The following is a 20,362-nucleotide window of genomic DNA, read 5'->3' as shown; positions in this document are numbered from 1 at the left end:
GGATTGGGGATATGGGGATTTGGGATATGGGGATTGGGGATATGGGGATTGGGGATATGGGGTCGGGGAAAGGTAATATGGGATTTGGGATATGGGATTGGGGATATGGGAGTGGGGATTGGGGATATGGGGTCAGGGAAAGGTAATATGGGATTTGGGATATGGGATTGGGTATTTGGGACTGGGATTGGGGAGTGGGAATTGGGGATATGGGGTCAGGGAATACGGGATTTGGGATATGGGATTGGGGATATGGGAATAGGATTGGGGATTGGGGAATGGAGAAATGGGGTTGGGGAAAGGGAATACAGGATTTGGGATATAGGATTGGGGATATGGGAGTGGGGATTGGGGATATGGGGTCAGGGAAAGGGAATATGGGATTTGGGATTGGGTGTATGGGACTGGGATTGGGGACTGGGTCAAAATCCCCCAAAATTTTATAACAAAAACGTGACCTCGTGGAGAGGGGTTGGGGGAGGCAAATCAGGGAAAATAATCGGTTACAATTAATTAATTAATTAGTAATTAAAGGAATTAAAATCACAAGTTACCTGTTGGAGGAGTGAGCTTCAGGATTCCACTCGGGATATCTGTCGATGGCAAAGGGAGAAATGTCAGCGGAAAAGACAAAATTCCCAAAAAAAAAAAAAAAAGGGATTTTTCCAGATAAAAATTCCCATTTGGGATCCCGAAAGTGACAAATGTTGATTTTTGTTCATGCAAGTGGAGTTGGATGGGAATTGGGATAATGGGAATTATCCCAATTCCCATCCAACTCTAAATTTGGGATTTAGGGTTCCTCCCATCCCAATTCATTCCAGGATTTTGAAATCCCTTGGCTCTGGGAGAAGTGGGAATGTTCACTGGAACATTCCCACTTCTGGGAAGTGGGGAATGGAAAATTCCAGAGAAAACTCTGAGGGATTCCAAAGGGGAGCTGTGATCTTGAGATAATTCAGGTTTGAAATCCCAAAGCTTTTCTTGGGATGGGGAGAGACTCCAGGGAAATTTGGAGCTGCCCCAAATCCTTGGAATGTCCAAGGCCGGACTGGGCAGGGCTTGGAGCAACCTGGGATAAGGGAAGGTGGGAATGGATGGGATTTAGGGAAAAATTCAGGATTCTGCTCTGGAGGCAGGCTGGGAAAACTGGGAATGTTCCCTTGGAGAATGGAAAAATCCAGGGAATGCTCAGAGTGCCTGGAGGGGCTCCAGGAGAGCTGGAGAGGGACTGGGGACAAGGGACAGAGGGACAGGAGCCAGGGAATGGCTCCCACTGGGAAAGGGGAGATTGGGCTGGGATCTTGGCAAGGAATTCCTGGCTGGGCTGGAATTCCCAGAGAATCCCTGGATCCCTGGGAATGTCCAAGGCCAGGTTGGACATTGGGGCTGGATCCACCTGGGATGGTGGGAGGTGTCCCTGCCCATGGAATGGGGTTGGAATTGTTGGGATTTAAGGTCCTTCCCCAGCATTCCATGATCCCCAATGGATCCCCAATGGGTTCCCAGTGGGTTCCACATGGATTCCCAATGGATTCCCAGCAGATTCTCAATGGGTTCCCAGTGGGATCACGATGGGTCCCCAGTAGATCCCAAATGGATTTCCAGTGGATCCTCAGTGGGTTCCCAATGGATCCCTGGAGGATTGACAATCCATTCCCAGTGGTTTCCCAATGGGTTCCCAGTGCATCCCCAGTGGATTTCCAAGAGATTCCCGGTTGATCCCAAATGAGTTCCCAATGGATCCCTGGTGGATTTCCAATGCATTCCCTGTGGATTCCCAGTTTCCCAGTGGCTCCCCAATGGGCTCCCAGTTCATTCCTAGTGGATCCCCACATTCCCAACGGATCCCCAATGGACTCCCAGCATACCCCCAATGGATCCCAAATGGATTCCCAGCAGATTCCCAATGGATCTCCAGCTGTTTCCCAATGGATCACCACTGGATTCCCAATGGATCCCCGGCAGATTCCCAATGGATCCCCCGGATATTCCAAATTTATCCCCAGGAGATTCCCAATGGATCCCCAGTCGTTTCCCAACAGATCCCCAGGATATTCCCAATGGATCCCCAGGGTATTCCCAATGGATCCCCAGGATATTCCCAATGGATCCCCAGGATATTCCCAGGAGATTCCCAACGGATCCCCAGGATATTCCCAACAGATCCCCAGTATATTCCCAATGGATCCCCAGGAGATTCCCAATGGATCCCCAGGATATTCCCAACAGATCCCCAGGAGATTCCCAATGGATCCCCAGGATATTCCCAATGGATCCCCAGGAGATTCCAGTGGATCCCCAGGATATTCCTAATGGATCCCCAGGATATTCCCAATGGATCCCCAGGAGATTCCCAACGGATCCCCAGTGATTTCCCAATGGATCCCCAGGATATTCCCAGGATATTCCCAACAGATCCCCAGGGTATTCCCAATGGATCCCCAGCAGATTCCCAGCGGATCCCCAGGAGATTCCAGCGGATCCCTTACTGTTGGCGCAGCCTGCGGCAGCTCTCGAGGTGGGCGGGGTTGTTCTGGTGCAGGATCCAATCCTGGGGGGACAAGGAACATCGGGAAAAGCGGGATCAGGCGGAAAAGCCCGGGATCCTCCCCATCCCTCGGGGCCGCATTTCCACTTCCCAGCCCCGTTTCTTTACCTGGGAAAACCCGAAATTTCCACGGGGATTCAGGCAGGAGGTTAAAAGCTGATTATCAACGCTCCAGAGCAAAAACCTCAATTCAATCAATCAATTCAACAAATCGATCCAATCAATTAATTCAACCCCTTCATTAAATCAATTCATTCATCCATTAACCCACTCCCCCACGCCGGGGATGGCAGCAGCACGTGGATCACCAGAGGCTGCTCCAAAAAAAATTTGGAATGAAAGGGAAGAAATCCACGACTTGCTGTCACATCCGTGAGCAATTCCAGCTGCCTCCAGATGTGCCATCTTCACATCCAATCTCATTCCCAGCCCGGAATTTCCGTGCCTGGAGCTCTGGGAATGTTCAGTTCCCATCATGTCACAGCTCAAAGGTCGCTCCGGAGCCTCGGGATGTTTTTCAAACTCGTTTATCGTTTAAAAAAATCCCATAAAAACAGGATTTAATTCCACAGAAAAATCCCTAAATTCGGGTTGAACTGGGAATATTAACAGACAGCTGGGGAAAAAAAAAAGGAGGCAGGAAAACTCTGGAAATTCTTGGGAACTCTGGAATTCTTCATGGTGGAACATCACCAATGATAATTATTAAATATCCTTGGGGAAAAACCAAAAAATCAACTTCCGGCTGCTCTTACAGCACAAAATCCAACCAACTATGGAATAATTATAATAAAATAATGGAGCTGAAGAAGCAGGATGATGGAATCATTCCCATGAGGACAAAGCAGCAATTTCAGCATCCCGAGCTGCTTTTCCCTAATTCCAGGCCATCCCTGAGCAATCCCATTCCCAAGGATCCAAATTTTTCCAGGCTTGAATTTAACCAGGATAAACCAAAGCTGTTCCTCAAGGAAAACCTGGTGCGAACGAAAAGGGAATTTGGCTCCCAGAATTCCAATTCCATGGTGCCAGAGGGAATTTGACTCCCAGAATTCCAATTCCATGGTGCCAAGGAAGGGTTTTGGCTCCCAAATCCTTCCAGCTGCTGATCCAAGATTTTTGGGCATCTCCTTCCCCTCGCCAGGTCCTCACCAGCCAAAATCCTCTGGATTTATGGATTTTCCTCCTCTTTGTCTCATTCCTGGATTTTCCCACTCCTTGGGAATATTCCACTGGCCACAGAATCCAAACCCCTCTGGATTTATGGATTTTCCTACTCTTTATCTCATTCCTGGATTTTCCCACTCTTTGGGAATATTCCACTGGCCACAGAATCCAAACCCCTCTGGATTTATGGATTTTCCTACTCTTTATCTCATTCCTGGATTCTCCCACTCTTTGGGAATATTCCACTGCCCATGGAATCATCATGGAATGGTTGGGTTGGAAGGGAACCTAAAGATGATCCCAAGTTGCTCCAAGCCCCATCCAACCTGGATTTGGACATTCCAGGGATGGAGCAGCCACGATTTTTCCAGGAATCCAAAGAAATCCTTCCCCTAAAAGTACAGGATTCCCATCAAATCTCAGCGAGAGGAAGAATTCCATCGGAACTCCTCCATTCCCACATTCCCTAATTCCATCCCAACCTCCTCTCACCCATGGATCACCACCAAGAAATCCTGGGAGCAGAAGGTGATGGAGCAAAGCGTCCAATAAAGGAATTCCAAGTGCAAATCTTCACGGAAAACTGAAAATTCCAAGGATTTCACAGATTCGAGGTCCAAGGAGGCGTCGCCCCCAACTTTGAACGGATTTAGGGAACAAAAATGGATAAAAAAAAAGGATAAATCCCATCCCTCGTGCTGGGAATGCTTCAAATCCGCTTCATTCCAGATGTGATGGGAATGAGGATGAAGGAATCGTCGTTATTCCAAGAAATCTGCTCCATCCAAGAGGTGAAGTGTTTGGAGAAGGAGGAATCCCACAAATTCCGCTTTGTTATTCCAACAGGACGCGATTTCTGAGCGGAAAAGGAAACTGCTCCATAAAATATCCATGAAATTAATTGAGATTTTGAGGATTTGAGAAGTTTGAATTAAAAAGGAACAGCAGGGGGCAAGACTCCGCCTATCCCAGAGCGGAACTGGGAATTTTGCCCTAAAAAAAAGATCCAGGACACAAATATTTTTGGGAATATCTGGCCCAAACATCGATTTTTTCCTCAAATTCTGATTTTAATGCCCAAAAATCCACCCTGGTGTGGTTGCACCTCCTTAGAGCCAACCCTGAGGATCCCACAGGAACATTCCTCAAGATCCGAATCCAACCTCTCACCACGTCCCTTCCTGCCCGGGATCAAAACGAGGCCAAATCCGTCAAATTCTGCTGCTGCCCCAACCCCGCCTTCCACGGAAACCTCCACAAATTTCCACCATTTTTTCCAGAAATTCCCAACATTTTGGACCTGCCTGCTTGAAACATGAAGATGATCCATTTTCCATTAAAAATTCTCAATTCAGCTGGGAAATACCAAAACTGTAGCTTCTGAACCAAAAAAAAAAAAAAACCTTAAAATATATTAGAAATATGTAAAAACAACATCCAAGAGGATTTTTTCCAGGGAAAATTCAGCTTCCAGAGTTTTGGCCAATGACGTTTGGATGAGTATCTCACATCCAGGTGGGAATCTATGGGTTTCATATTCCAAGGGCTGGAATTCTCTTCCCATGGCAATGCGGTGTGGTCGGATCCAAAATGAGTCAATCCAAGAAGAGATTAAAAAAAATCCATGGAAAAACCATGGAAAAATCCATGGAAAAGGGGTGCTCAGCACCAACAGCCTGAACTCGGAATCCATCACTGGAATTTTGTTTTCAGGGTCTTCAGACGTGGGATGGAAACGGTTTTCCTCGTTGGGCACCTTCATCTGAGTCGGATCCTGTTATCCCGGAATCCTGGAATGGTTTGGGTTGGAAGGGACCTTAAATCCCACCCCATTCCCACCACCTTCCCTAAACCCAGGTGGATCCAAATCCATCCAACCCGGCCTTGGGCACTCCAGGGATCCAGGGGCAGCCCCAGCAAATCTGGGAATTCCAGCCCAGCCCCTCCCCACCCTCCCAGCCAGGAATTCCTTGCCAAGATCCCAGCCCAAGCTCCCCTTTCCCAGTGGGAGCCATTCCCTGGCTCCTGTCCCTCCATCCCTTATTCCAAATCCCTCTCCAGCTCTCCTGGAGCCCCTCCAGGCACTCTGAGCATTCCCTGGATTTTTCCCTTCTCCAGGGGAACATTCCCAATATTCCCAGTCTGGCTCCAGAGCATCTCCATGGCCACCTCTGGATTTGCTCCAGCAGCTCCAGGTCCTCCTGACGTTGCCCCAGAGCTCCGCAGGTGGGGTCTCACCTGGGCAGAATTCCCACCTTTCCCGCTGCCCACGCTGCGGGATCAGCCCAGGGCACAGGGATCCGTCAGGGACGTTTGGAATTTCCCGTCCACGACACCCCAAGTCCTTCTCCGATCGTTCTCTTCCCAACTGGGATCTACGCCGGGATCGTCCTGCCCAGGAGCTCCTGCCCTGGCTGAGCCTCACGAGGTTGGCATGGTCCCATCTCTCCAGGCGTGATCCCAATGCAGAGCTCGGTGTCACCTTCCTGGTGCCGAGGGTGACCGATCCCGGTGTCCTTGTCACCGCTGGAGACGTCGAACGGCGCCGATCCCAATCCCGGGCTGGCTGGTCCCACCCGGGCACGGAGCTGGTGACAACTCTAGGTGCCACCATCCAGTCCAGTGCTCCATCCATGAAATCCATTTCTCCAGGCCGGGGACAGCATCAAATGTCAGGAGTCCTTGGGAATCACCAGATCTGGTGGCTCTTCCAACCTGAGGTCCCATCCAGCTCTCCCAGAACGGGACAGGGAATGGTTGGGAAGACAAATCTTGAATGTCCAAGTCATCTCCAACCTCCCAAAACCGACCGGATTCGCCGAACTGCAGAGCTGGAATCGAGATTTCCATCTCTGCAATTCATGGACGCACCAGCTGGACGTTTCTCCGTCGAAGTTTTATTTCTGGGATAAAAACTCCCAAATTCTCGTGGGTTCTTCTGCACGTGGGAGGTCTCCTGTGTCCCTGGGAGACAAACACCCAACGCTTCCCAAAGGAAGCGAATCCGGGCCGGAGCTGAAGGACAGGGAGCAGATTTGGGAGGCTGCAGTAGGATCAGGATTCCTGGGAACACATCCCACCGCGGTGCCACCAGGACAAGATCTCACCACCTTCAATGCACCCCAAACCCCTCAGCCAGAGCTGATTTGTCAACAGATTTTTAATGATATTTCCCTCCTTAAACAAGAGAATTCCCATCTAAATTAATTCCTTTTTCCAAAATAGTTTTTTTTTCCTTTGTTAACACCTCCCAACTTTTGTTTTCCTGTTCAATTTTACCCATTTTTATTTTAAATCATCCTTCCCACTTCCAGCTGCCCATCTCCACGACCCTCAGCGCTTCCTGGGGGAAAGGGTTTGGGAATTTCCATTCGGTTTTCCCTAACAAGGCCATCCCCATTTTCAGCCAGATTTTGAATTCACAGCAAACAGAGCCTAAAATCTCCAGGATTTTGCCAAATTACAAAAATCCCTCCCCCACATCCTCTCCACACTTTGCAATTCAAACACATTCAATAATTATTAATGAATTACTCTGTTTTTTTTTCATATCACGTTCTCCCACATTTCTGACACCTCAAACCTTGGGCTTTCCCAAGAAAACGCACAACTTCCAAAACACTTTTTATCTCCCAATATCCACCATTTTCTCCCTTTATTTTTTCCTTCAGAGCTGGAACTGTGATTTCCTCCAAGGCCGAAAGCCCGGCAGGATGAATGGACGCATTTTCCACATCGCCCCGCGCCAGCCTCTGGAATATTCAGCGTTGTCACACGCAGAGCAGATTTGGAAGATGAAATTTCAGGTTCTAAATGGGCTCTTTTGTTTTCAGGCAGAGTTTTGGAGGAGGAGGAGGGGAGGGAATGAACACACAGACATCTCAGCCACCCCCGGACATGATTTGAATCCCCCACACACGACAGGAATATTTCGCTCCGCTGCCCGAGGTTTTGTTTTGTTGTTTGAAACCCGCTGCAAAGACAGAAATCACTTTAAACACTAAAAAAAAAAAATAAAAACCAACACGTAAAGCAACTCTGAACACGCCGTTACAATCATTTCTAGCACCATTCCCAACACTCAAACTTGGCGACCAGCATCCCAATCCACGGCATTCCCAGGGAAAACAACCAGCGGCAGGAAAAGGTGCCGAGTACGCACGTTTAGGGAATAATCTGGGAAAGCCACTCACCTTCATATGAGTGCATTCAAGGTTACACAGAGAACACAAATGTGGGAATATTCGCGGCGACGTGGCATAGTAGTCGTTCATCATGGACGGGGTGGGCAGGCGTTTGCTCTTCTGGTCCGGGAACACGGGCAGCCAGGACGCCTTCACCACCCCGAACGGGGATTTGATGGGCTCCTGTGCCGGCGGGTGGAAGGGTTTGTGGAAGGGTTTGTGTCCCGCCGACGCCCCGCCGGAGGTGCCGGGCGCGGGATGGGCGCCGCCGGCGTCGCGCTGCTTCTGCTCATGCTGGCTGATGGCGGCCAGGAGCCCGGCCGAGAAGGGCGGCGGCGTCAAGGCGGGCAACACGTGCTGGGACACGGGCGGCTGGACCAGCGGCGGCATCACCGGGGGCAGCAAGGGCTGCGGCAGCGGCGCGGGCAGCAGCGCCGGCAGGATGGGCGGCAGCACCGGCGGCACGGGCGGCTGGGACGCCGGCTTCGCCGCCGGCAGCGCGGCGGGCACGGCGCTGCACAGCACCTGCACCTTGGCCGGCGGCTCGGCGGGGAAAAACGTCGGAGCGGGCGACGAGTCGGCGGGGAAGGCCGGCAGCTTGACGAGGTCTTCGGCCGGGAACACGGGGTTGCACGGCACGTTGGGCGGCGGGACGGCCACCGGCACGCTCTGCTCCCGCTGGAATTCTTCCCGGTTCTCCGCGCTCAAGCTTTCGGGGGTGTAGACGCGCGCTTCCAGCGGCTCCTCGGGCAGCGCCTCGGGGGCGAAGGTGCGGATCTCCAGCGGGTCCTCGGTGTAGCCGTACTTGCTGGCGTGGCCGTAGTCGATCACTTTGCCCTTGACGGCGGCGCCGCCGCTCTCGCCCGCCGGCTCCTCCGCCCGGCCGGCAGCGTGCAGGCCGGGCACGGCGTGGCCCATCTTCCGGATGCGGATCTCCCGCAGGATCCGCGGCATGTTCTCGGGCGTCAGCTGGTCGTCGGGGTAGCGGCTCAGCTCCTCCAGGTCTTCGTTGGACAGCCCGAAGCTCGCTAAAATGCTGGAGGCGCTTTCGGGCGTGTAGCGGTTCTGCGGGTTGGAACTCTGCTCCAAAAGCGGCGGCGGGCCGGGCGGCTTCGGCCCGGCGGTGCCGGCGGGGCCGCCATCCCAGCGAGTGGCACGGAGGTCTCCCTTCTGCTCCTGGTGCAGGCCGCTCTTCTCCTTGACTTTCCTGGGATCGGCCCTGTGCAGCGTGACGCGGACGTTGATCCTCTGCGAACCCGTCCACTGCAGCGCGTCCTGCCCCGAGAATCTCTGGGGCGCTCCTTGGGGCGTCGCGGGCGCGGCTTTCCCGGGCGGCCCCGCCGCGCCGCCGGCCCTGAAAGCTGCCGGGGCTTTGGTGCCCGACGGGTTGGGTCCTCTGGGCCTCGGGGGCAAGGTTCCTCTGGGGCTAAACATTGCGTCTTTCAGCAATGCCTGGCGGGCGCCAGCGTGGGGAGGTGCCCGCCCGCCGCTGGCAGCCAAGGCGCTGGAGAGCCAAGTGGGTCTGAATTTGGGCAAGCTGAAAAGGAGGAGGGCCCAACACAAGGGGGCTGGCAAGGCCAAGGTTCAGGGAATTCACAAGTGGTGCGCAACTTTCCAAGAACAACACAAAGCTGCAAGTTAAAAGACAAGGATTAGATGGGTCATCTTTGGCATCTGCTCACAGCGGCTTCTAGGACGGGGAGAAAAGCAACCCGAGGCACGGAAGCGGGATTTGCGCCACAGTTTCGAGCACTCGGAATTCACAAAAGTACGTTTTCTTTCGCTGTGAAAAGCTTAAATATAGAGAACAGGTGATTAATCAATTAAACAGGTAATTAACAAGCTTAACCCAACGAGTTGGATGTCACAGGGAACACAGCCAGTGGTGACACTCGCAACAGCATCGCTTAAAACCTGGCATTTCACTTCTTGGTGACAGCAGTTCGGGTTTAATTACAATTAATAACTCAATTAATAATTTCAGGAGCAGTGAGGCAAATAATGAAACCCCTCTGTCGGAAGGGTGACGAGGGATGAGTTGGAAGTGGAACCATTTAGGTGGAGAACTCCAACCAGTTCCAACTGGGTGGAGCCGAGCCGAGGCTGGAGCAGTTTCCAGGAGGACACTCCCGTGAGCGCTCTCATGGGTGAAGAGCAAACCCTGCAAGAATTCACAGGGTGGGACGAGGCTGGAATTCTGTGGGCAAAAAATATCCCATCTCTCCAAGAGCTTAAATGGAAAGGGTTTGAGACAGGAGTAAAATCGTACAGGAACAACAACAGAAAAACAAATCTCCGCACAAAAAGCACCGTGGTCAAGGTTTGGGGTGAAATCGCTGAGAATTCTGTGCTGGGAGGTGGGAAAAGAAGGCACAAATACAGGGAGAGGAAAATGAAACACCGCAGAGCTCTGGAGAAAGAATCACACAGGGCTTAAAGCCCATCCCGTTCCACCTCCTGCCATTCCACACCTCCCGTTATCCCAGGGTGCTCCAAGCCCCGTCCCAGCAGGTCAGGGATGGAGACCGAGATCAGTAAAACATCAAAGAGCAGCCAAGTCCTTGTGCAGCTCCTCGGGGACCGAGCGAGGACACCGGGAATTCTGGATTTAGAGCGAGGACAAAGCAGCAGCCACAACATCCGTGCGTCCCCAGCTCCGTCCCCGTTCCCAACCCCGAACGCGGCACTGGAAAAACAGCAGCTGGAAAAACTCCCAGCCCAAACCAGGAAAACTCCAAACCCGGGAATTCCTCATTTTCCCCCCTTGTCCATCTGTTGGCTCCTGGATTCTTCTTGCAGCCACACGCGAGGTTTTCCAGGAGTTTTCCCGGCCGTTCCCAAAGCTCTGGGCCGAATTCCTGCGGCGCCGAGGTTCTCGTCTCGCCGTCGCCGTCACGGGGTTTTGTTTTCCAAGCTGACTCCAGCGGAAGTTTTTCCACGAGCAGAGGTTCACGCTGAGATCACGGCTCGAGGAATAAACCTTACAGGGAATGACCAAACACAGGTGCAGGAGAGGAGGATTTTCCAGCACAATTCCCGGAGTTTGTTCCCATCTGGTTGTGAGTTCTTTTGAGGAATCATTTACAAACTCCTCGGGCCCAAGAGAAACACAAATCCTATTAATCCTCTCCAAGCAAACAATAACCGGATTCCCACCAGTCAGCATTCCCAAAATTCCAGCCTCTCACCCAATATTCCTCCTCCCTCCATAAATTAAATCGGATTTCAACAGGAGTGTGAAGCCAAGTTTGTTCCAGAGGGTTTCCACACAAATGTGAACCAACATTCCCCAAGCCACCTCCTGCCTTTCCATTTGGGTTTTCTCCAGAATTCCCAGCGCTGGAGGACAAAAATTCCCTCTGAGCCCATCCCTGTGGGAAGCACTTGGAGAAGGAACGCTGTCAAAGCCACCCATCACCAGGACAACCACGAATGGATCAGCAGAGGAAATCTGAAACACCACCAACCTTAATTCCACGGATCAGGAATCTCCCAAAGGAGACACAGAAACGGAATTCCCGCAGGATGAGTTTTTACCTCTCCAGGTATTTCCAGGTGCTGCATCTCCCGTGGACACCTGGGAGCGGGGAAGCTCCCGCAGCGGGATCGGGAATAACACCTCACCTCTGCAAACCCCAGCTCGCCAGCCTGGCCAGGGATGGGATCCAGGCTGGGAAAGACTTGGAGCAACCTGGTTTATGGAAAATGTCCCCATCCGTGGCTGGGGGTGGCATTGCATGGGGATTGGAGATCCCTTCCCACCCAAACCAGTCCAGGATTCCAGGAAGGGCTGCGGACACGGAGCTGCCGAGTGACCTTTCCGAAGGAAATGCTGGAAATGCTTCTAAAGATGGAGGAGACGATGTTCTGGAGATATCAGGGAGAGCCTCACGTTCCTCTTGCAGGCAGCTTTGTTTGGGAAGTGCTGGAGCCTGGGAAGCGCCGCTGCCGGGACAGGGAGGCCACAGCAGGGACCAGGCTCCGAGCTGGGGCCGCGGCGACGCCCAACGGAAAGCGGGCGGAATCACGGAATGGTTTGGGTGGGAAAAGAGCTCCAATCCCAGCCCCAGATCAGGGATAATCCCACCATCCCACGCTGCTCCAAGCCCCATCACCCAACCTGGCCTCGGGCACTGCCAGGGATCCAAAGGCAGCCCCAGCAAATCTGGGAATTGCAGCCCAGCCCCTCCCCACCCTCCCAGCCAGGAATTCCTTCCCAAGATCCCACCCAAATCTCCATTTTCCCAATTTGAAGCCGTTCCCTGTGTCCTGTCCCTCCATCCTTCATGTCCCAAGTCCCTCTCCAGCTCTCCTGGAGCCACTTTAGGCCCTGGAAGGGGCTCTGAGCTCTCCCTGGAGCTTCCCCTTCTCCAGGAGAACATTCCCTGGGAACGGCAATCCCAGAATTTCAGAGCACAACACAAAAGCCGAACGACGCCTTCCTTCAACCTCCTCCCTCCCATTTTTCCAGGCTTCCCAATCCAGGTGGAGAAATGGAAAGTTCTGGATTTTAAGCCCTCCCTGGTGTTTGCAGTGCAGAAAGAGACGGATCCAGAGCAAGAATTCCTGCACGGAGGAAAAGGGCAAGGAAACTGCAGCAGCACGGAATCCTGGGATTATTCCAGCTGGAAAACACCTTTGGAATCATCCTCTCCAAGCTGTGTCCGATGCCCACCCTGGCACTCAGTGCCACATCCAGGAATTCCTTGGACACCTCCAGGGATGGGGATTCCAATCCCCCTGGGTGCTTCCAAGGCTTGACCACCCTTTCCATGAGGAAATTCCTGCTGGTGTCCAACCTCTTTTGGCTGTTCCCTCTTTTCCCGTTATTCCCTGGGATCAGATCCCAAATCCTCCTCCCTGTCAGGGAGTTGTGGAGAACCACAAGGTTCCTCTGGAGCCTCTTTTTCTCCAGGAACCTCAGGAGAAGGCGGAAGCGAATTTCTCCCGTTGCAGAGAAGGTTCATCCAAAAGGAAATTCCAAAAGGAGAATTTCCTGATTTGTCCCTATAAATAGCATGGAATTTTCTGGCTCTGTGCTGAGCCCAGAGCAGATAAACAAAGCTGGAAGCAAAGCCATGCCTGGAAAACTGCTGTGCCTATCCAAGAGCTTTTCCAGAACTGACCACATCCCCACGGATCTGACCGCGTCCAGTCCCAAGACCTGGATCTCCTTTGGAGATTCCCCGCTCTTCCTTTGTTTGATGGCAAAATCTTGGAATGTTCTGGGAAGTCCTGAATTTTCCTCCTCCTTCCTGCCCAACACCACCATGGCATCCAGAGGGTGCCACGGTCCTTCCCTCTGGAGAATTCCTCACCCACAGCAGCCCAGAGGACAAGGCATTCCCAGCCCTTTTCCTGCATTTGGGAATTCCTTCCCGTGATTCCGGATGGTTCTGGGCACTTCACCACCCTCTGGATCTCCGGGATTTTTGTCACCTCCAGACTTCCCCTTGCCAGCACAACCCCACCTGGAGGGGACATCCCGGTTCCAGCAGGAGCTCCTGGATTTTCCGGGTTATCCGTGGTGTTATTATCCCTCCATCCCGGGATCTTCCGGCTCCTCCGGCACGGCCCAAATCCAGAAGAGCACGACGGATCCGGGTGGTCTGGCATTCCAGGAGGTCTGGCATTCCAAGTTCTGCAATTCCAGCAGGATCACCTGCCCACTCAGGCAAAAATTCCCAAGATTTTAGAGGTGAAAGCAGCTCCAAGCAAAATCCTCCCCCCGACCCGAGCACGTTCCTGCTGCCAGCTCCAGATCCAGCAGGATCTCGACTGGGATCAGTGGATTTGGAATTCCAAGAGCCAGGATCACTGGGAACGTTCCAGCCACACCAGGACACACCAGGGATCAGGATGTGGCCTGGAGGATGAGGAGGAAGAGGAAGGCAGAATGGGAATGGACCTTGGAGCACCTGGATAATGGGAAGAGGGCAAATCCCAGCCTGGAAATTTGGATTTCCCAAGAAAAAGAGAACAGCAAAAGGCTGAGCTGGAATTGTAAAGCCTGAAGGAAGCAGATCCTAAAAAAAAGGACCAGGATAGGAAAAAGGAAACACTTGAATAAGAAAATTCCTGGGATGAGATAAAACCACGGGGGGGGGGAAAAAGGGACCCAAAACCCAAACAAAGTCATTCCTCCCACCCTGTGCAATGCTGGAAGCCCAACTCCCATTTTCCCACTCCTCCATCCCAGATTTCCTATGGAAAAGGACACTTTGGAATATCCCTTCAGCCACTCCAGGCCCATTCCCAGGCCAGGGAAAGCCAAACTCAGCTCCCAAATCCCAAACAAAGCTTCCAGCAAAAGTGAATTCCATCCCTACCCGAGCAGAACATCAACACCAGCATGGAATCTCCTGGAATATTCCCAAATTTCTGCCTTTGGGGCAGGAGATTTCTATCCAGAACTAAAAAAAAACTAAAAAAAGCCAAAACCAGGACAAGCCTCTCAGCCAGGAATTCTTGAAACAGGACCAAAATCAGGCATTTGAACACCAGGAATCTTCCTCAAATTCCATTTTCAGAGCAGCACGAAGCTCAATAAATCAATTTAAACACAGGCAACAAGTCCCTGACACCATCACCGACATTCCTGCCTAAAATTCCCCCCCGCAAAAAAAAGCCCAAATTCCACGCAGAATATTTAACTGATGGCAAGGAAGTAGGAAAATAGGTTTTATTCACCTCCAAGAGTGAAAGATAAAAGGGAAACACCCGGATAAATCCTTGTCTGGCAACCAAAACAACCCCAAAAATTGGGGAAGGAAAAAGAAGGAAGGAATCCAGGTTTTAGAAGCCTTTGGAAAACCCCACCTTTGGATAAATATTCTCAATTTCAGCAGAATTTGGGGAAGAAGAGGTTGGGCTGGTCCCTTCCATCCCCACACCCCAGGGGCAGATTTAAACAAGGAAAAAGAAATTGAGAATGAAATTCAGGATACTCCTTTTCCTTGGAGAGTGTCTTATCCCAAAGAAAATCACGAGCTCATGTCAGATCCACCCTCTCCGATCTTCCCAGCAGCTGATTTAAGGTTTTAGATGTTCAGGAAAGCAGAGAAAAGAGCCAAAAAAACCCAAACCAACAACATTTAAACATCAATTCTGGGCTGGAAGGAGATTTTTGGGGGGTTGGTTTGGATTCTGAGTCAAAAAAACCTATTAAGTTTTATGTAAAAACTCTTAGAACTTACTCGATAAATTCAGATTTTTTAAAAAAAATTAAAGTAACAACCCGTATTGCAATTCTGGTTTAAAACAACACTAAAAATATCCAAGGAGCCCATGCTTAAATTGCATTTTAAAAAAGCTTAAATCCCCCAAAAGAGGAAGTTCCTGCAAGCCACGTGATGCTACAGAGCTACAACACTCGGCCTTCCCCAAAAATCATTTTTCTTCGGGTATTTTACCCAATTCTGCTCAATTATTCCCCTTTTAAAACACGGAAAAAAAGGGAAAATCCACTTTTTTAACCCCCAACCACGAGGAGCTGCCTGAGGTCACGTCCAGGCGCTGAGCTGCAAACCCAATCTGGTATTGCTCTATTTCGACTCAAATTTGAATTTAACCCAAACCCACAACTCTCAGCATGCATATCCCAACCGTTTTAAGGTAAAAATATTGAATTTATGGATTTAAAGGCTTGAGCGAGGATTAAATGAAGGCTTTTGAGTGTTGTCTGACGTACTTGGGAAATGGAGGGAGGACCAGGGTTGAAACAGCGTAAACCCGGGATTTAAAGATCTAAAAATATCTAAAAACCAGATTTAAATCCGAGTATAAAATGTATGTAAAATGTGTGTAAAAGGTGTGTAAAAGGTGTGTAAAAGGTGTATAAAAGGTGTATAAAAGGTGTATAAAATGCGGTCAATCCCTTGCGGGGCTGCAGCTCGCTGCTTACTTTATCCGCGTGCCGAAAAAAAAAAAAAAACAATCACAGATTAACGACAAAAGGGACAACAAAAGAAAGGAATAAAGGAGAAAGGATTAAAAAATAATAATAAGAAGACAATAAACCCCCACAGCCCCAAGCCCCTCATGAGGGCCCCTCACCCCCCCCCCCCACCGCCGCCATTACGCGCGTCCCCCTCAAGGCGGGGGGGGGCGGCCGCCGCTCGCTCCTACCTCGGCACCGCCGCTTTCCCCGCGTCCCCCGCCGCCGGGACGGCCGGGATGGAGCCCTAAAAGCGGGATGAAGCCCCTAAAAACGAGGAGAAAACCCTAAAAGCGGAGAAAGCGCCCCAAAAGCAGCAAGGCGGGGGGGGGGGGGGGAAGCGCCGGGAGCGGCGGGCGCGGAAGGACGCTGGGCGCTCTGCGCATGCGCGGGAGGGGCAGCGGCGGCGCGGGTTCGGCGCGCGCTGCCGCGTGCGAAGGGAAGCCCCGCCCACCCCGGGGAAGCCCCGCCCACTCCGCGCCCCCCGCTATAAAAGGGCGGCGGCAGCGCGTGCCGCCTCAGAGCGGCGCTGGCGGCCGTCGGGTTCGCTTCTTTACCTTGGGTGTTTTATTGCGGATTTTGGCCCTTCTGCCGTTGTTTTTTTTTGTAAATAATCACAATACGATTTGAGGGCAGCGTGTTCTGCCCTCAATTATCAGCCTGCTCCGTTCCGTGCCCCTTTATTGCGTTGCTGTGTGTAGCGCAGCGCTTCCCGCCCTGCCGCCGTGAGGGCCCGGCAGCTGATTAAGTAATTAACGCTGAAAACCTTCATTTCATCCTCATTCGGGCATTCAATCCGTAAATTCGGCGTTTTTTTACGTGGGGACAAAATGGGATCTGGCTGTTGGGAATTGTTGGTTTGGGTTAAAATCGGGTTGAAATGGAGCAAAGCCAGCCTGAGGTTGGGCTTGCCTCCCTCAGCAGCAGCGCTCCTGCAGCCGCGCGGATTTATCCCAAATTAACAAATATTCCAAATTTGTCTTCTATGGAGAGACAATTTCCCCAGTATTTCCAAAAAAACAGACCCAAAAAAGCCAGGAAGTATCTGAGGCCCTGACACCCATGAGGATTCTTGGGATGAATTTTCCATCCTTGGAACGACCAAGGAAAGGAATCGGACCTGGGAATAGTGGGAATTGTCCCTGAGCTGGGATGGGGTGGAATTGAAATTCCTTCAAATTCCCTTGAAATTGAAATTCCCTTAAAATTCCCCTAAAATTCCCTCCAAATTCCCTTGAAATTCCCTTAAAATTCCCTTGAAATTACCCTGAAATTCTCCTCAAAATTCCCTCGAAATTCCCTTAAAATTCCCTTGAAATTCCCACAGAATGAGGAAATTTGGGAGGGTGAGGATAAAATTTTGGGGTGCAGCCACAAAAAAAACCCGGGATTTTGGGGTGCACTCGGGGGGTTTTGGGGTGCCACCACAGCCCCCCCCGGAGTGTCCCCAGCCCCCTGTCCCCCCTTGTCCCTCCCTGTCCCCTCCCTGTCCCCTCCCTGTCCCTCCTGTCCCCTCCCTGTCCCCTCCCTGTCCCTCCTGTCCCCTCCCTGTCCCTCCTGTCCCTCCCTGTCCCCTCCTGTCCCCTCCCTGTCCCCCCCTGTCCCCTCCTGTCCCCCCGTGTCCCCCCGTGTCACCTCCTGTCCCCTCCCTGTCCCTCCCTGTCCCTCCCTGTCCCCTCCTGTCCCCTCCTGTCCCCTCCTGTCCCCTCCCTGTCCCTCCCTGTCCCCTCCTGTCCCTCCCTGTCCCCTCCTGTCCCCTCCTGTCCCTCCCTGTCCCTCCTGTCACCTCCTGTCCCCTCCTGTCCCTCCCTGTCCCTCCCTGTCCCCTCCTGTCCCTCCTGTCCCTCCCTGTCCCCTCCTGTCCCCTCCTGTCCCCTCCTGTCCCTCCCTGTCCCCTCCCTGTCCCCTCCCTGTCACCTCCTGTCCCTCCCTGTCCCCTCCTGTCCCCTCCCCGCGCTATTTCTGTCCCCGGCGGTGACACCGCTGTCCCCAACCGTACAAGGAGCCCTCGGGAGGGGGGTGGCACTTTGTCCCCGCGGTGTCGCCTTCTGGTGACACGGGGATTGTCACCTGCCACCACCCGGGGACACTCGGTGCTGTTTGTCCCCGAGTCGGGGATTGGCACCCGCGAGGGCGCGGGGACAGTGCTGGCCTTGGGGACACCGCTGGGGACAGTGCTGGGGACACTGCTGGGGACAGTGCTGGCCTTGGGGACATCGCTGGGGACAGTGTTGGCTTTGGTGGCCTTGGGGACATCGCTGGGGACACTGCTGGCTTTGGGGAAACTGCTGGGGACAGTGCTGGCCTTGGTGGCCTTGGGGACACCATTGAGGACACCGCTGGCCTTGGGGACACCACTGGGGACATTCCTGGGGACACTGCTGGCCTTGGTGGCCTTGGGGACACCGCTGGCCTTGGGGACACCATTGGGGATCCCCGCACCCCAAAAACTGATCCCGGTACCCCAAAACCCCCAAAATTCGGGATCTCCAAAATCCGGGATCCCCAAAATTTGGGGTTCCCCAAAATCTGCGTATCCCCAAAATCCGGGATTCCCAAAATTTGGGGTTCCCCAAAATCTGCGTATCCCCAAAATCCGGGATTCCCAAAATCTGGGATCCCCAACATCGAGGTCCTAAAATTTGGGGTCCCCAAAATCCAGGGTTCCCAAAATCCCGGATCCCCAAAATTCGGGGTTCCCAAAATCCCGGGGTTCCCAAAATCCTTGATCTCCAAAATCCGGGATCCCCAAAATCGAGGTCCCAAAAATTCGGGATCCCCAAAATTTGGAATTCCCCAAATCCCGTGGTTCCCCAAAATCCAGGGTTCCCAAAATCCCGGATCCCCAAAATCCACGGTTCCTAAACCTAAAAATCGGGATCCCAAAAATCCGGGCTTCCCCAAATCCCAGGGTTCCCAAAATCCAGGGTTCCCCAAAATCGAGGTCCAAATAATTCGGGGATCCCCAAAATCCGTGATCCCCAAAAATCGGGACCCCCAAAATCCAGAATACCCGAAATCCGGAATCCCCAAAATTCGGGATCCCCAAAAATCGGAACCCCCAAAATCGAGGTCCCAAAAATCTGGGGTTCCCAAAATCGGGATCCCCAAAATCCGGGATCCCCAAAATCCTTGATCTCCAAAATCCGAGACCCCAAAAATTCTGGATCCCCGAAATTTGTAATTCCCCAAATCCCGGGGTCCCCAAAATCCGGGGATCCCCAAAATCCGGGATCCCCAAAATTGGGATCGCCAAAATTCGGGATCCCCAAAATCGAGATCCCAAAAATTCCGGATCCCCGAAATTTGTAATTCCCCAAATCCCGGGGTCCCCAAAATCCGGGATCCCCAAAATTTGGATCCCCAAAATTTGGAGTTCCCAAAATCCTTGAGCTCCAAAATCCGGGATCCCCAAAATGCAGGGCTCCTAAAAATCAGGATCTCCAAAAATCGGGGTTCCCCAAAATCCGGGATCCCCAAAATCCGTGATCCCCAAAATCCAGAATCCCCAAAATCCGGGATCCTCAAAATCCAGGGCTCCTAAAATTCGGGGTTCCCCAAAATCCAGGGTTCCCAAAATCCGGAGTTCCCCAATTCCCGGGGTCCCCAAAATTCGGGATCCCCAAAATCCAGAGATTCCCAAAATCGGGTTCCCCAAAATTGGGATTGCCAAAATCCGGGATCCCCAAAATCCAGAGATTCCCAAATCCGGGGATCCCCAAAATTTGGGGATCCCCAAAATCTGCCCGAAGCCGCCAAAACCCCAAAGCCGCCCCAGAGCCGCGGGGGAATTTGGGGACCCCCCGGGGGGATTTGGGGTCACTCACCCTCCCGGGGGTCCGGGGGCACCCCAAATTTTGGGGTGCGGGGCCTCCCCTCTTTCCTGACCCGAAATTTTTGGGGTGCAGGGATGAAATCCCCCCCAGTTCCTGATCCCAAATTTTGGGGTGCGGGGATGAAATCCCCCCCAGTTCCTGACCCAAATTTTGGGGTGTGGGGCCCCCCTCGTTCTTGACCCAAATTTTGGGGTGCGGGGCTGGATCCCCCCCAGTTCCTGACCCCAAATTTTGGGGTGCGGGGCCCCCCCTCGTTCCTGACCCCAAATTTTGGGGTGCGGGGCTGCATCCCCCCGTTCCTGACCCCAATTTTGGGGTGCGGGGCTGCATCCCCCCGTTCCTGACCCCAATTTTGGGGTGCGGGGCTGGATCCCCCCGTTCCTGACCCCAAATTTTGGGGTGCGGGGATGAAATCCCCCCCCCCCGTTCTTGACCCAAATTTAGGGGTGCGAGCCCCCCCTTGTTCCTGACCCCAAATTTGGGGTGCGGGGCCGGGTCCCCCTTCACGGTGCTCCCCCCCCCCCAAATTCGCCCCCCCCCCCCCCAAAATTTGGATTCCCCCCCAATAACCACGCGCAGAGCACGTGACAGCCCCGCCCCTCCCCGTGTTTACATCTTCCATCCAATCACCGTGCTTCTACCAACGCGCCCCCGCGCCGGGGCGGATTTGTGACGCCTCTCCCCATTG

General features: G+C 52.7%; 1 protein-coding gene across 8 annotated transcripts in view; it reads right to left on the bottom strand.

Moving 5' to 3' along the window:
• Nucleotides 1-16,227, bottom strand: part of ZNF638 (zinc finger protein 638) — a 54,864-nt gene extending 38,637 nt beyond the window's left edge. For all 8 annotated transcript variants that reach the window (XM_085577393.1, XM_085577394.1, XM_085577399.1 and 5 more), the window contains exons 1-4: nt 16,030-16,227; nt 7,912-9,533; nt 2,493-2,554; nt 555-593 (exon numbers count right to left, since the gene is read on the bottom strand). In XM_085577393.1, the coding sequence (XP_085433519.1) occupies nt 555-593; nt 2,493-2,554; nt 7,912-9,336 (1,526 nt within the window). In that variant the 5' untranslated portion in view covers nt 9,337-9,533; nt 16,030-16,227. The remainder of the gene's footprint in view (nt 1-554; nt 594-2,492; nt 2,555-7,911; nt 9,534-16,029) is intronic.
• Between the last annotated feature and the right edge of the window lie 4,135 nt (nt 16,228-20,362).

This window comes from Lonchura striata, chromosome 4, assembly GCF_050655825.1.
Source record: "Lonchura striata isolate lonStrDom1 chromosome 4, ASM5065582v1, whole genome shotgun sequence".
Lineage (NCBI taxonomy): Eukaryota > Metazoa > Chordata > Aves > Passeriformes > Estrildidae > Lonchura > Lonchura striata.
Note: the sequence above shows the minus strand (reverse complement) of the source record. Positions and strands in the feature narration are given on the sequence as shown.